General features: G+C 46.9%; 1 protein-coding gene across 6 annotated transcripts in view; it reads left to right on the plus strand.

Moving 5' to 3' along the window:
• The window catches only part of GOLGA3 (golgin A3), a 188,650-nt gene that overhangs the window by 70,160 nt on the left and 104,226 nt on the right, over nucleotides 1–14,264 (plus strand). For all 6 annotated transcript variants that reach the window (XM_078667911.1, XM_078667908.1, XM_078667909.1 and 3 more), the window contains exon 2: nucleotides 759–1,058. In XM_078667911.1, coding sequence (XP_078524037.1) covers nucleotides 926–1,058 — 133 coding nt within the window. In that variant the 5' untranslated portion in view covers nucleotides 759–925. The remainder of the gene's footprint in view (nucleotides 1–758; nucleotides 1,059–14,264) is intronic.

Raw genomic sequence — 14,264 nt, forward strand, 5'->3', positions numbered from 1 at the left:
TATGTGGGGGGCCGTTGTGGAGATGAGGCACGCTAATGCCCAGAGTTGCCGAGTGTGATCCCTAGTTAGAGTAGGCACCGAGGCGAGAATTATCGAGTCCGCTGACCCTGGTCCAAGACCCTGCCGCGTCAGGAATTGAACCCTGGTCCCGGGCCGTCCTCTGCTCCCGGGTCTGCCGCCTCTAACCAGTGAGCCACGCCACTCCACTCCACACTATACAATGTAAAAAGGATTGTGTGAATGTTTTAGATGAAAAGCAGTATATAAGAGGTCCCTAGTGTTATTCTCTGCAAGGAATAACTGATGGCATTTGCCTAACTCTTCCCCATGTCTAGCGGTGCGGACCGTCCACGCTGCTCGCATGTTGACTGTGGAGAGTGAACCATGAGAGCTTCGGTATTTTAAAGTTCCTGAGTCCAGGCTAGTTTTCTGTAGCTGTGCTGGGTCCACCCAGGAGTGCTGTCTCTTCTTTGTTGACCCTCTCCCCATCATTGGTAAACCCTACAAAGACCATGCTGGTCCATTGTTTGACTAACCTTGATCCATTGTATTATTTGGTTATCCATAAACTTAAACAACATGGGTATCTTGAGGCTCATGTAGAGATAAGTAACAGGCTTGTTTGCAAGTGCCTATTTGCGGTTCCCCTATCGCTTCTGAGAACGAGTCCAGTGAGTTCATTGTAGCACAGGAATCTTGATGCCGAGGACCATTGAGTGCTTCACTGACATATTTATTTTTTGTTTACTTGTTTACAGGGGGATACTGCATCTTTATCATCACTTTCCAATTCTCTCCAGGCCTTGATGCCCCTACACACACTCGCCATGTATTCTACCCCTGATGGAGCTGTTTTAACACCGACCCGGAAGTAGATTCTGTGAGCAGCTGCACAGGGTACCTGTGCTGACCCGTGGCTCTCACAATGGACCCTGCAACCAGCCAACGGGATGTCCTGGTCAGTAATGGAGCTGGCAATGGGATGATCAGCCCTGGTGATGGCATTTCTGAACACCGGGACAAGTTCCTCCAGCCTGTGATGGGAGATGGGCTGACCAGTAAGTGGTGTGCTGCTCTCATTCTAGCTGGGTATGAACTCTCCACATGAGTGCTTTCGATGTTTGAATGCACAGAGCAGTGCTTGAGCTGGGTTTGTGCCCTTAGGGATTTGCATGAATGAATGAGCACATTTCAGTAGTGCACTTTCGTAAAATGTATTACCTCCAAGTGTGTTTTTCATGTTTACGGGGAATGTACGGGGGGCGCTAACCTCTTTCTACAGTATACTGATAAACCCTCAACATAAGTGATTTTTTATATATAGAGCTAAATTATGCAGTTCCAGTTACTTTGCGCTGTAAATTACAGACTTTATGTACACTTTATAATACTCATACAACAACACTTTGGACAGTGGACTTGTCAAGAAAAAGAAAGGCACCAATCCTAAATTCACCACACAAGTTAGTCTTCAAATTCTAGCGTGCTATTTCCAAATGCTCCCTGTCCTAAGAGCATCACCCAAACCTGGGGTAAAAAGTCAATTTTTTGTCCAATATGGAAAAGCACCGCTTTGTAAGTTAATCCCATCCAAATCGAAGAAACTAGACAACTCTCTTACTCAATTACCTCAGACGAAAGGACGCCTGGTTCTTGCTTGCTGGGGTTAGAACTCTTGACCTTCAAAGAGCATTTCTTTCGTTTGTTACCATTAACCTTTTAACTCACTGAGTCCGCATCCTTAAAATGCCATGTGAGCTGTGCAGAAGATAAATCTGAGCAGGTGGAATTTGGTTTGAGCTTTTTTGAGCACATTGTATAAATGAAAAGCAGTGCCCTCAGCAGCCAAGAAAGAAGTGTGTGGGGTGAAGAGGTCTTTGGGGGAACACTACCGAGATCCTGTTACCAAAGCAAGCAAAATGTTCTGAAAGGTGTTCTCTTTTTGGAGTGTCTTATTAAAAGGCAGTTAGTTCATTGTATACTTGTGTTTTTTTGCGGTGTACCAGTGTGTGAAGATGTAAGGAGAGCTGCTGCTTCTCTGCTGAGCTGGAACAGGATTTGCCCAACTCTAAATTGCATTAGAGCTGTGTGTATTGTCTAATTTGCTGAAGCATTGAAGCGTGGTCTCTTCCAGATTTCTGTGGGTGTTTTGTGAGAAGGACCCTAGATGAGCCTTTCCAAGTGGAAGAACCCAATCTGTTGTTAGGTCCCCTGGATGGCCGATCTATGTAGATATACTTTGGTGCATCATAGCTTTGTTTCTCTTTAGCTCAAACTGGCCTTTTATGTGTGAAACACCCCCTGCACACCGCACAGAGTGGTGACATTAGGTGTGAGGCTGGCGGATCATGACATTCATACAGAGCCCCTTTGCCAGCGCAGAGGGAACATCTACCTTGTGATCCGGCAAGTGCTGTGTTCTAGACCTCACAGAAAGGTGAGATGGGCTGTGTAATGTCTACTACAGAGATGGCGTCGCTTCCTTCAGAAGATTAGATGTAGTTGTTCTGTGGAAGCGGAGGTTTTGAACTACAGAATATGATGTGTTTAGGAAATCCTTCTTTGTGGAGCGAGGCAGAGCATCTTATTCTTTGACTTTTGGAAGTCTTTCTCCAGGTGTGTCCGATTAGCAGCATAATGATAGCAATCAACCAATGCTGTGCTGTCCACTGGTCCTTTGAATGGACAGCCCTGCCAAGTACCACGCATCAGGCATTAGACTAACACATTTTAGAGTGGTGGTCCGCATCACCACACTGAAATGCAAAGTTGCGCATAGTTAGCGCCTACTCTGCTGTCAAGCGGCCTGGAGCGCTGGCTGCTAATACACCATTTTTTACTGAAAGCTCCGAGTGGCAGCACGCGCTGCTGCCGACAGGCTTCGGGGCTGCCAGAGCTCTAGCTCCGCTGCTACTGCTACAATGTAACAGACATGATTAGGAGTCAATTCTCCGTGCAGCCATGCCATTACTGATGCATTTCACTGACGTCAGGAGGAGTCGGTGAGTGGCCTATGGCTACTACGGAGAGACAGATAGTGTTCAGTCAACAGGTGAAGTCAGGCGTGAGTTTGTGAGACTCGCAGTTACAGGTGGGTGAGTCCTGCTGAAACTGCCCGTGGCGCGATCCGGTGGCAGTTGAATGAGAAAGATTGGCTGCTTAGCTGGTGGTAATCATGTAGGTTAGCACAGCTTGCTGTGGCCGGTAAGAATCATGATGCAGCGACGCCAACGTACCCGACCCCACCTGCGGCTGACAGAACCACAGACTGGTGGTCGTAGTGGCTTGCAGCTGTCCAGATCGCCTATCTGACTGTGTACGTTACGTTAAACGTTAAAAGTATTTGTACCGCGCACGTTCACCAACGGTTTCATGGCGCTCTTGACAAGAAAAAAACGGTGACCAGGGAGGAGGAGTTACTCGAATGCTGACTGGAATAACAGGGTTTTTAACAGTTTGCGAAAGCAGTTGTAGCTGGGGCAGAGACGAAGTGCAGTTGGAAAGGAATTCCAGGTGGAGGGAGCCAAGACAGAGAAACTCAGCCCTCCATGCTTTTTCCGTCTGCATTTAGGAACCACAAGATAATTAAGGGATGTTGAGCGGAGATCTCTGTGGGGAACGTAACGAGACAGGCAAGATGAGATAAAGGCGGGGGCGGAGTCAGAAAGGGCTTTGAAGATGGTACATCCAAGCTTGAAGGTGCAGCGTTTGGAGACAGGGAGCCAGTGAAGGTTGCGCAGAAGAGGGGTGACGTGCTGATGTTTCGGCTGGTGGAAGATCAGACGGGCAGCCTGATTCTGCACCAGTTGCAGCCGATGGAGGTGGAATGCTGGAATCCCCACATAAAGAATGTTAGCATAGTCGAGTCTGGAGGTGATAAGAGCGAGGATGACTAGGATCAAGGCATCTCTGGTAAGGAACCTGCTGATTTTACGAATCCGCCTTAGATGGAAAAAACAGGATGAAGTGACTGAGTTGATTTGTGATCTCATAGAGAGGTCTTCAGAGATGATCACTCCCAGACTCTTCGCAGTGCTCACAGGAGTAGGTGCCGTCCCCAGGGATGAAGGCCAAAAGGTGGGATTCCATGGATTAGAGGAGCCTCCCACTAGTACGAGCTCTGTTTTTGTGGGGTTCAGTTTCAATTGGCTGTGAAACATCCATTCAGCAATGGCCAGCATGGTGGACTGGAAATAAAGACAGGAGGAAGGAAGAGAATCAATGGGGAAGATTAACTGAAGATCGTCTGCATAGTTGAAAATTGTGACCGGGGTATTGCGGAGGGAGGCTAAGAGGGGTTGTAGATACAAATTAAATAATAAGGGTGATGTAGCTGTGCTGAGCTGCGAGCCTCAGTCATGCCCGGCGTTGCCACGGGTGAGGTCCGAGTCGGGTTACAGTGGCCAGACACTGAGGTATCCTGATTTCAAAGTTGGCATTCCTAATGTGCTTGCACACTCGTGCATGCACACTAGAGCCCGTGTAGTATATTCCCAAGGTGTGAGGTGTCCTGCGATCCAGACGGTCATTTAATCGTGTGGATCCTATGTGATGGGCAAGGTGTGAAATGATTAGACATCATCACACATCATTCAGGCATTTCTAGTGTGCTGCATCTTTTAAAAGATGTGTTCAGTGGTCCTAGGATGGAAAATTGCTACAAGAGTTCAATCAGTGCTCCGGTGACCGGGGGGAGGGCATCAATTTTAGCTGTGTGGTGCTCAGATACCAGGCTCTGGTGCCTGCTTCAGCACATTTGGAAGCTGGTCTGTGCCAGGTTCATCCATTACCGACCTCCAGGGAGAAGGGTGGGTGGTCGTCCGGGCTACAGACGCATCTTTCTGCTGGCTGGCCTCTGCTTAAAATCTTACTCTCTCACTCCTCCAGCTCTCTGACCGGCGGTCCAGATTTCTGACCGGCGGTCCAGATTATCACATAAAAGAGCTACTCTGCTCCTGGAAACCCCTTTCTTCAACAAAATATGCACCCTCCTGAATCAATTTGCCCCCCAGATCTGGAGCTGTGGACCCACCCCCCATTGCCACCTCCACGTCCAGAGGTAGAAGCGGTACTGCCTACATGCATTAACTGAAGCAGCTTGGCGAGTGGTGTGCACACTATGCTAGGTCTCTACGTGTCATTAGTATTCGAGTTAATGTAATAATTTAAAACTCGGGTATATTAATTTCAAGCAGCCTGCATGCAGCTGTGGTCATGGTGGCATGCCGCGGACTGGACACAGCTGACTGCATTCATTATCTGAGACCACGCCACAGAAGCCATACTATAACATTTGTTTTAAATGGAGTCTGTCCTTAGTTTCAGTAATGCTCCAAGCTATTCTGCCCAACGCATGGTACCCTGATGCCTTTTTAACTCAGACCCACACATTGCAGCATGTATTAAAGTGTTTTGTTACAGGGACTTGAGCAGACTCTACGGTAGTCAAACTGGTTAGGGATGATTGATAAGCTGGAACTGATTGTCAGACATGTTCTATTTGCTGTGGATGGCCTAAAGTGCCACGTTTACGAACACCTGCGAGTTCTCCCTCATATTTCTTGGCAGAGTGATGCTGAAGCAGCAAATACATTTCACAACGTTTCACTGATTATTGAACTTTGACACACATTAAAAAATACTATGTCTAATTCTTTCATTTATTTTGTGCCCACGTCTTTGTGAAATACCGGGCTCGTCGGGCTTGCATAGAAGTAGGTGCCTGAGACTGAGTGATGGCATTATCTCCTAGTTGCACTTGCTATACTAAAAGCTTTGTTTTCTAGGCTAGAGTGCAGTCATGAATGATCAGATCAATGAGATCATCTTCTGAGCAGCTGCAGTGCCTCCCTGCCCTATGTTACTGAGAACTGCTGTTTTAAGATCTTATAAGAGTTTCTTGTTGCTCAAATAGGTGTAATTTCAGATATTTATATGTTGCCCTCGTCTTCATTGTTTGAGCTTGCTTGAGAGAAATTGTCACTCATTGTCGTTGAAATGTCACTCCGGATTACACTAAAATAATGAAAATGTCAGACACAGCAATCTGAAACCTTGGCAGCTATGGATGGAATTGTGGTGTCATGACTATTGGTAACTTCCTATTCCTCACTAGGTGTGGTGATGGACGGAGCATCTGAACCAATCAAACACTCACACCCAGTCAACAGATCTGGGTTTAATCCATCACCATTCTTTAGCCCACTCTGCCACCCCAGTTCAGACATGGCCATAAGCAAATCAGTCTAACCCTGTGCCTCATGGGAGCAGTCCAGCCCGAACTGCCAAGCATCTGAACCAATCAAACACCCAGTCAGGCCATGTCTGAACTGGGGTGGCAGAGTGGGCTAAAGAACGGTGATGGATTAAACCCAGATCTGTTGACTGGGTGTGAGCGTTTGATTGGTTCAGATGCTCCGTCCATCACCACCCCCTTTTGTACCGCTTTGTTCGCCATAAGTTGGCAGGGTATGCTCATACGTGAGTCCCTTGCTCACTTTGCCACTGGATTCAAGCAAGCCGGGCTGAAGACGGCTGTAATGCCAGAAACCGGTCCTCGGAAGCTTGATTCCGGTCTAGGGAAGGCATGGCTTGGCAGTTCGGGCTGGACTGTTCCCATGAGGCACAGGGTCAGACTGATTTGCATATGGCCATGTCTGAACTGGGGTGGCAGAGTGGACTAAAGAACGGTGATGGATTAAACCCAGATCTGTTGACTGGGTGTGAGTGTTTGGTTCAGATGCTCCATCCATCACACCCCCTTTTGGACCGCTTTGTTCGCCATAAGTTGGCAGGGTATGCTCAGACGTTGAGTCCCTTGCTCACTTTGCCACTGGATTCAAGCAAGCCTGGCTGAAGACGGCTGGAATGCCAGAAACCGGTCCTAGGAAGCTTGATTACGGTCCAGTGAAGGCATGGCTTGGCAGTTCGGGCTGGACTGTTCCCATGAGGCACAGGGTCAGACTGATTTGCATAAGGCCATGTCTGAACTGGGGTGGCAGAGTGGGCTAAAGCACAGTGATGGATTAAACCCAGATCTGTTGACTGGGTGTGAGTGTTTGATTGGTTCAGATGCTCCGTCCATCACCACCCCCTTTTGTACCACTTTCGGTGCCCAAAGCTTAGCGCACATGCCTTTGACGGTGCTTTTAAATGTCATCATTCCAAATGCGTATGGAGTCCCCTCATTCCTCTTTAATCCTGTCCCCACCCCTTTATCTCACTCTCTTGCTGTTTCATGCTTTCTCTCTTTGTGATGGGTTTCCTGTCTTTCTCTACCTCTTTAGTTCCGGTGTGTTTGTTTATTCCATTATTTTTTATTTTTAAACTCTTTTTATTGATGACAAACTTACACATTGCAAACATTTTACAAATAAGAGCGTTCAAGGGTGCACAGTTATTGTTAACTTTTACCACAAACCACGGGTCATAGCCGTTCCATGACAATTTCGTATTCAGCTAACTTATACTTAATCTGCCCCGGGTCTTTTCCCTGTTCCAGCTGCGGGGGCTCACAGAGTCTTCCCCTGAACTCGTTCCATTTCTTCCAAATCTGTGACCATTTTTTGGGACACCCTCTGGATTCATGTACTGTCTTTTCTGTCAACATTTACCTATCCATGTCTCTTTGCCATGCTGCAAGTGACGGTGTCTCCTGAGCCCTCCACAGTCTTGCAATGTTCCGTTTAGCAATTATCATTCCCAGTGTCACCCATACTCTCTCTTTACTGTTTAAATCAGTAGGATCCAATATATTCAGGAGGCACATCGTTATACTATAGTCAATGTTATTACCCATCACTGCCTCCACACACTGTGTCAACTCAGACCAATATTTTTGAATAGATGCACATTCCCAGAGTACATGCACGAAGGTGCCCTCTTGCCCGCATCTCCTCATGTATCCTGCTTCTTTTCTATAGCCCATCTTTACCAACGCTGGGCCAGCGAGATACGTTCTATGGAGTATGTTTAGTTGTACGAGTCTCAGCCTAGACGAGATAGCAGTCTCTCTGGGGTAAGCGAGTGCCTCAAGCCATTCCTCATCCTCCAAACCCGCTACGTTGTGTTGTCATTTAGCTCGGAGCCAGAGGAGGGGGTCAGCCATGTTGTTGATTAGTTTCTTATAAGTCATCGATATGGATTTCCCTGGCATGTACTTGTCTAAAACTCTGTCCTCCAACTTGAAGAACTCTGGTGGCGTTTCCCCTTTTGATATCGCTGCTTGCAGTGCATGTGTGATCTGTATGTATCTGAAGTGTTCAGTATTTGCAAGGTCGTACTCCGTTCGTAGTTGGGCGAAAGTGACTACTTCTCCTGCCCACCACAAATCCCCGACCCAGCAAATTCCGGTCAAGTTCCAGGGGTCAAAGCCCTTGATATGTCTTAAATTCCCTACTATCTCTGCATCCCAGAGTGGGGTGGCCTGCATGACTTTACCCTTCTAGCCCCAGCTCTTCGTAGCTGTCTGCCATACTTGGACCTCATGCATTGTGGGGCCTGTCAGTTTCAGTTTGGTGGGGTTGCTCTAGAGTACCCTTGTGAAGTCTCCCCCTGGGAGCAGCCACATATCCATTTGGTATCCAGGGTCCCTGTGGGGTCTATACATGCTTTGATTAATTGAAGCAAGTTGCGTAGCCCAGTAATAACTTTTGATATCCGGGAGGCCGATTTCCCCCACCATACCACCCCCGTGTGAGCTTCTGGATGGATATTCTGGGCGGTTTCTCTTCCACATAAAAGTTCTCTTTGGGCGCTTTCTATAGACTTAAAGTATTCTGCCCCTACTGGGCTAGGAGAGTTTTGTAGGACATATAAAAGGTGCGGTAGGGACATCATTTTAAATAGTGATGCACGCCCCAACAGGAACAGCGGAAGTGATTTCCAGTGCCTGACATAGCTTCTAAGTCTTTGCAGCGGGGACAAGAGGTTGCGTTCATAGAAATGGTTTGTGTCTTTAGAAACATGGATCCCCAGATACTTGAATCCCTCTACTGCTTCATTAATGATAAAACCCTTGGGCAGGGAGAGGAACTTACCACTGAACATAGATGACTGATTTGGACCAGTTTATACTGTAACCAGAGTATTTCCCAAATGTGATAAAAATATACAGTGCTCTAGTCAGTGAGGTACTGAGTGACGCCATATATAACAAAATGCCATCAGCATAAAACGAAATAAGGTCCTTCCAGCCCTCGGCCCACTTAAGTCCTCTTATAATAGGGTCTTTCCATATCCACCAGGCCAATGGCTCTAACATCAGGGCAAAGAGCAGTGGGGAAAGAGGGCATTTCTGACTGGTGCCTCCTCCGAGAGTAAACACAGGGGACTTCAGGTTGTTGACTACTATTTGGGCCAGTGGGTCTTTGTACAGGAGATGGACCCAGCTCAAGAAGCCGGTGCCAAATCTGAATTTCTCTAGAACTGAGAACTTATAGGAACATGCAATGGTGTCGAACGCCATGGCAGCATCAAGGGATACCACCATCGCATAGTCCCGTATTGTGTCCGCTCGTTCCATCACTCCATGTAGCATGCTTTCTCAGGAGTGCTGAAGAACCATACTTTTCCTTCTGCTTCAACACGCAGCTTGGCAGGGAAGATCATTGCATATTTTACGTCTTTCTCCCGCAGGGCCTTTTTAGCTTCGAGGAAGCTGCGTCATTGTTGCTGGACTTTGAGCGTAAAGTCAGGAAATAAAGTTACCCTGCTATTTTCGAATTCGACTGGTGGTGCCGTTCGAGCCGTCTGCAATATGTTGTCCCTGTCTCAGTAGTTAAAAACTCTGGGTACTATGCGCCTTGGGGGTTCTCCGGGTTTAGGTCTTCCTCCCGGCACCCTGTGCGCCTGTTCGATCGTGAAAAGTTTTGATAATCATTTGGGCTGCAGGTACGACGTAACCAGCTCCTCGACAAACAGGTCAGTTGTCTGTCCCTCCGCTTGCTCTGGCACTCCAAGGATTCGAACATTAGTCCGTCTTGACCTCCCTTCATACTCATCAATCTGGGCTTCCATCTTTTCATTACGGGTCTGAAGGTCAGTTATCTGTTTTTTTAGGGTTGACTCGTCTTTGACTAGGGAAGTGGTGGTTGATTCCACATCTTTAATTCTAGTGTTCATGTTTCACATGTCTGCCCAAATTAGAGAGACCTCTGTTGAGACAGAGTTGATTCTGGGTTCCAACGACGTTCTTACCATTGTAACTGCCGTAATTATGTCTTGGAGGGTCAGCTCTGACGAGCTGTCTGTCGCTTGTTGTTTCCCTGGCAGTTCCTCTGCCTCTTTCTCCTGCGGGCCCGATCTATTTTGCCGGGTGTATTTATCTAGTTTGGCTTGTATGGTTGATTTACCACTTCTTCCTCCAGCCATCCTGGATCTCGGTGGGCACTGGGGTTGTCTGTTTGGTTGTTCACGACCAGCCACTCCCCGCCATCTGCCTGGGGCAATTTGCTCTCGTCGGCCTGTCAGGTGTTGCTGGTTGTCTCTGCTAGATGCTCCGATGCTCTCCCCTTATCCTTCCGCTGTCCCACCGTATTGGTTGTAGGCGATCGCCCTCTGTCTCCAAATGCGTAGTCCCTGCGCCCACTGGGCCTATATTGGGGAGTGCTAGACCCTTCTCAGCGGCTCGCCGTATTCTTCCGGGTGTCTGCCATTGTTCCCCGGTGTTAGGGCCCTTTCAAGTCGCAGGAGTCTTTAACAGTGCCTCCCTTCCGTATGCGGGCTGATTTTTTAAAAATATTTTTTGGGGTCTGCTGCGTTTCCACGCCCCCGCGTGAGGTCATTCGTCACCCAAGGCTAATGGCATCTTTAAATTAAAGCTGTGCTCCGTTACCTCTGGAGTGGTGTTAGGCCTCTCAGGTTGTCTACAGTCACTCGGGGTCGCTCAGCAGGCACGCATTTGGAGTGGTGAATGGTTTGTGTTGGTAGTCGCTGGCACTCCAGGTCGCTGCTCCCCCCCAGGCCTCACTTACTGCACGGATATCGTTTCCGTGAAGAACGGCTACTGCTCTGTAGTCTTTCACTGCGTACTTCCAGGGACCTCTAGGGTCAGGCGACACTCGCGATCAGTCGGCACTCCCGAGCCTGGGCGCCGCCAGGCAGGTTTTCACTGGCGCCTATCGCAGTGTATCTTCCACCGCAGGCTCGGCCCGATGTTCTCCAGCGCATTTCCGTTCTATTACCAGGCCACTGTTGGCCACGTCGAGCCCCTGCGCCGATGCCCTGGGGCAGGGTCAGTTCTGTCTCTTCCCGGACCTTGACTGGGCTGGTTAGAGGATGTCTGCTCAGTCGATTTTACTTGTCTGCCTTCCTCCGTTGCGCCATTGTTCACACCGGCCGCTGGCACACGAACGCCCCTCCTCCACTCACGGGCTGCGCTGCTTGGCCTGTCTTCAGTGAAGTTGAGCCGATCACCACTCTCCCGCGCCCAATTCACCCGGTTTTGCGATCAGGTCACTCTCAACAGGTTCCGGTGTATCTGCAAGCAGTTATGAAATAATTTTCACTGGATTAGTGTACGGATTTTGATGTTAATGGGGGCATTCAGTCGGAGCTGCTCTGGTGTGTGGCCACCTTGCTCCGTGGTTGGCCACGCCCCCTGTTCCGTCCTTGCTCTCGGTCAATGACGGATGAGGATAAATAAGTGCCGGGCCCCTAACATTTGTGTTGGTGGCCCCCCACACCGGCAAACACCGGCTTAAATTAAGTACTGATTGCGAGTCATTTGCAATTTAATAATTGGTCCATTTTTTCATTTCTTATAATTAGACTATCTGGTTTTAGGTTTAAATCTATAATAACCCCATCGAAAGAAAAATAGCCATCACCGGTCTAATCATATAAACACTGAAAAAACACCTTTGCAACAACAAACTAAGTGCCATTCAAAGAAAGGAAAATATGAGTGAAAGTCATTTTTATTTCTTCCTGAAGGGGCCAATACAATGTAACTTTGTTATACAAGGTGGCATCAAGAAAGACTGGCCTAACATTATTCTGCTTGAGGTTTGTTGTTTAGGTATGTCACTAAAACATTGTCTCTTCTTCCTTCTGCTTTTTTCAGTTTTGTGCTCTTTGGTCTAAAGATGCAGTGTTAAGAAACATGTTTTAGGTCTTTTTTAGTAATTTTATAAACGGTAGAGGATCGGGAATTATCAGAATCATATTTGAAATTTTGGCTACTTTTGATTTCACTGATAGGTAAAATGGTTTGTTTCATAAGACTCTTTCCTAATATGTACCATCATATTTACCCACAGACAGAGAATGGCTGAAATCCTTTGATACATCAGCCCCCTTTTCTAGTGAGTCAGTATTGATTGTAAGTGAATTGCCAAACATCCCAGTCTTTAAACATTCAATGCAAGATGTAGTGACAGGTATATGTGGAAAGAATGTTGTCACCAAGCATCTGAGATAGTGGTGAAAACATGACACCAAGCGTTTGGTAAACATGTAACACAGTGTCACTTGGAAAAAAGTTCCTACCAAGTTCAATAAAGGTTGGAGTGATATTTTTTGTATTTGCAGTAAAGCAGCTACGTATATGAAAATGTTGTATGATGGCCTGTCAAAATCGATACCTGAGCTGAAGTGCTTCCCTGTAAGAGATCCTTGTCACTTGATAGATGGTATGCTGAAAGCATCTTTACAATTTTCAGAGTTAATGAAGAATGCTATTGACTTTGTAGTCCATTCTGGTGCAGTATTTGGTCCTCATATACCCTGTGCACAAGCTACCTATACACATGCACTATCAGTGCAGAAAGCAAGCAATCATTTAAATTAAATTTAAATTCCCTAAACACTGGAAAAACACCTTTTCTGTTGTTTTTAATGGCGCGAAAATGTGTAACCACTGATAACCACTGTTTTTTTTAAAGGTATTGAAAAAATTGAAAAACACCACCAGAATTTACCAAAAATAGAAACTGAAAACAGCAATGCCTACTTATAATGCATAATTTCTGCTTCATGGCATACAGGTTCTGTAGATCTGAGCCATGCTCAGTCAGGAGTACAAGTGGCTTGTCGTGTGCTATTATTTTTTGATTCAGCTGTTACCTCTGATGTTATTAAATGTGCTTCAGAGCCATCCAGGAACCTTTGTGCCAAAGACAGGGCATTAGAGACGGTGTTTACCACATCTGTTCCTGAGTGCCACTGGATGCCCGACAATATTTGCCTTTGAAAAACCTTACACTGTAGAACTGATTGGCCAGGAAGGAGTGGCTTGCAGCACAGCTGCTGCAGGTCAAGAGATTTCCTGGCCTTAATATCTTTCTTTTTTAAACAGTCCTTTGTCCCCCAGAGATCATAATTATAATAATACTTGGACTTGTATACCGCAGCTTTTCGCCCGTGAGTGTCTCTTGGCGCTGTCCAAAGGAATGGGGAGATTAAGTGATTTGCCCAGAATCACTGGATGTTGAGCCAGGACAGAGACTCGAACCTGGATCCCCTGGTTTAGAAAGTACACAGGTGTTTTTGTGGATAATCGTCTTTCTCATGGGCAGTTGTGGCCTTGTTTCTAAAGATCCAGGTTTGTTCCAAAGCGTCTTCGACAATACAAACGTTCCTCCACTAGAACAGTACGATACAGCAATGCTTTATTGACATGCCTTGCGGTTTTAGTTGTGTTGACAATGCTGCTTCTTATCCTTGGGTAGTGCAAGGGCTTTACATAGCAGTTGTGTGTCTCTGATGGCATCTCAAACTGACCAGTTCTCTGCTGCCTTTATTCAGACTCTGCAATGTTCCTCTGTGCATGCAAAGCATTTGCTCATTCTTAACACTTGTGTAGTCCGTGCTCTTGTGGATCAAGTCCTCATACTAAGTGGTCTGTTTCTTCGTATCTGGGTTTGTGTATAAGGTTCTTCTTCCACCAGTGCCAGATCATACTGCTAACAGTATGGCCTGGCTCTTCTTTCCAGGTGTCTGCTCCACCCTTGTATTTTGTATCAGTTGCCTGTGGTTCTTCCATGTACAGTTCTTCCAAGAATTTTGTGGCATAGTATTTTGCTTTTATCTCTATTTGTATTTCCCTCTGGAATATGTATCTTTATTCAGCATGTTTAGCACATTCTCCCTGGCACTGGCATTTTGGAACGCTTGGGCTGAGAACGCTTCGTCTCAGTCTCTGGTGTGAGGTGATCATTGCCAACTATTTTGTTGTCTCATTTTGCATAGTTTAATCTGAAACGCCTAGTGGTTGCTTTCATCTGGTTGCTGACCTCATATGAGGTCTTCTGAACTGACCCTGT

Source organism: Lissotriton helveticus, chromosome 11, assembly GCF_964261635.1.
Source record: "Lissotriton helveticus chromosome 11, aLisHel1.1, whole genome shotgun sequence".
In the NCBI taxonomy this organism is placed as follows: domain Eukaryota; kingdom Metazoa; phylum Chordata; class Amphibia; order Caudata; family Salamandridae; genus Lissotriton; species Lissotriton helveticus.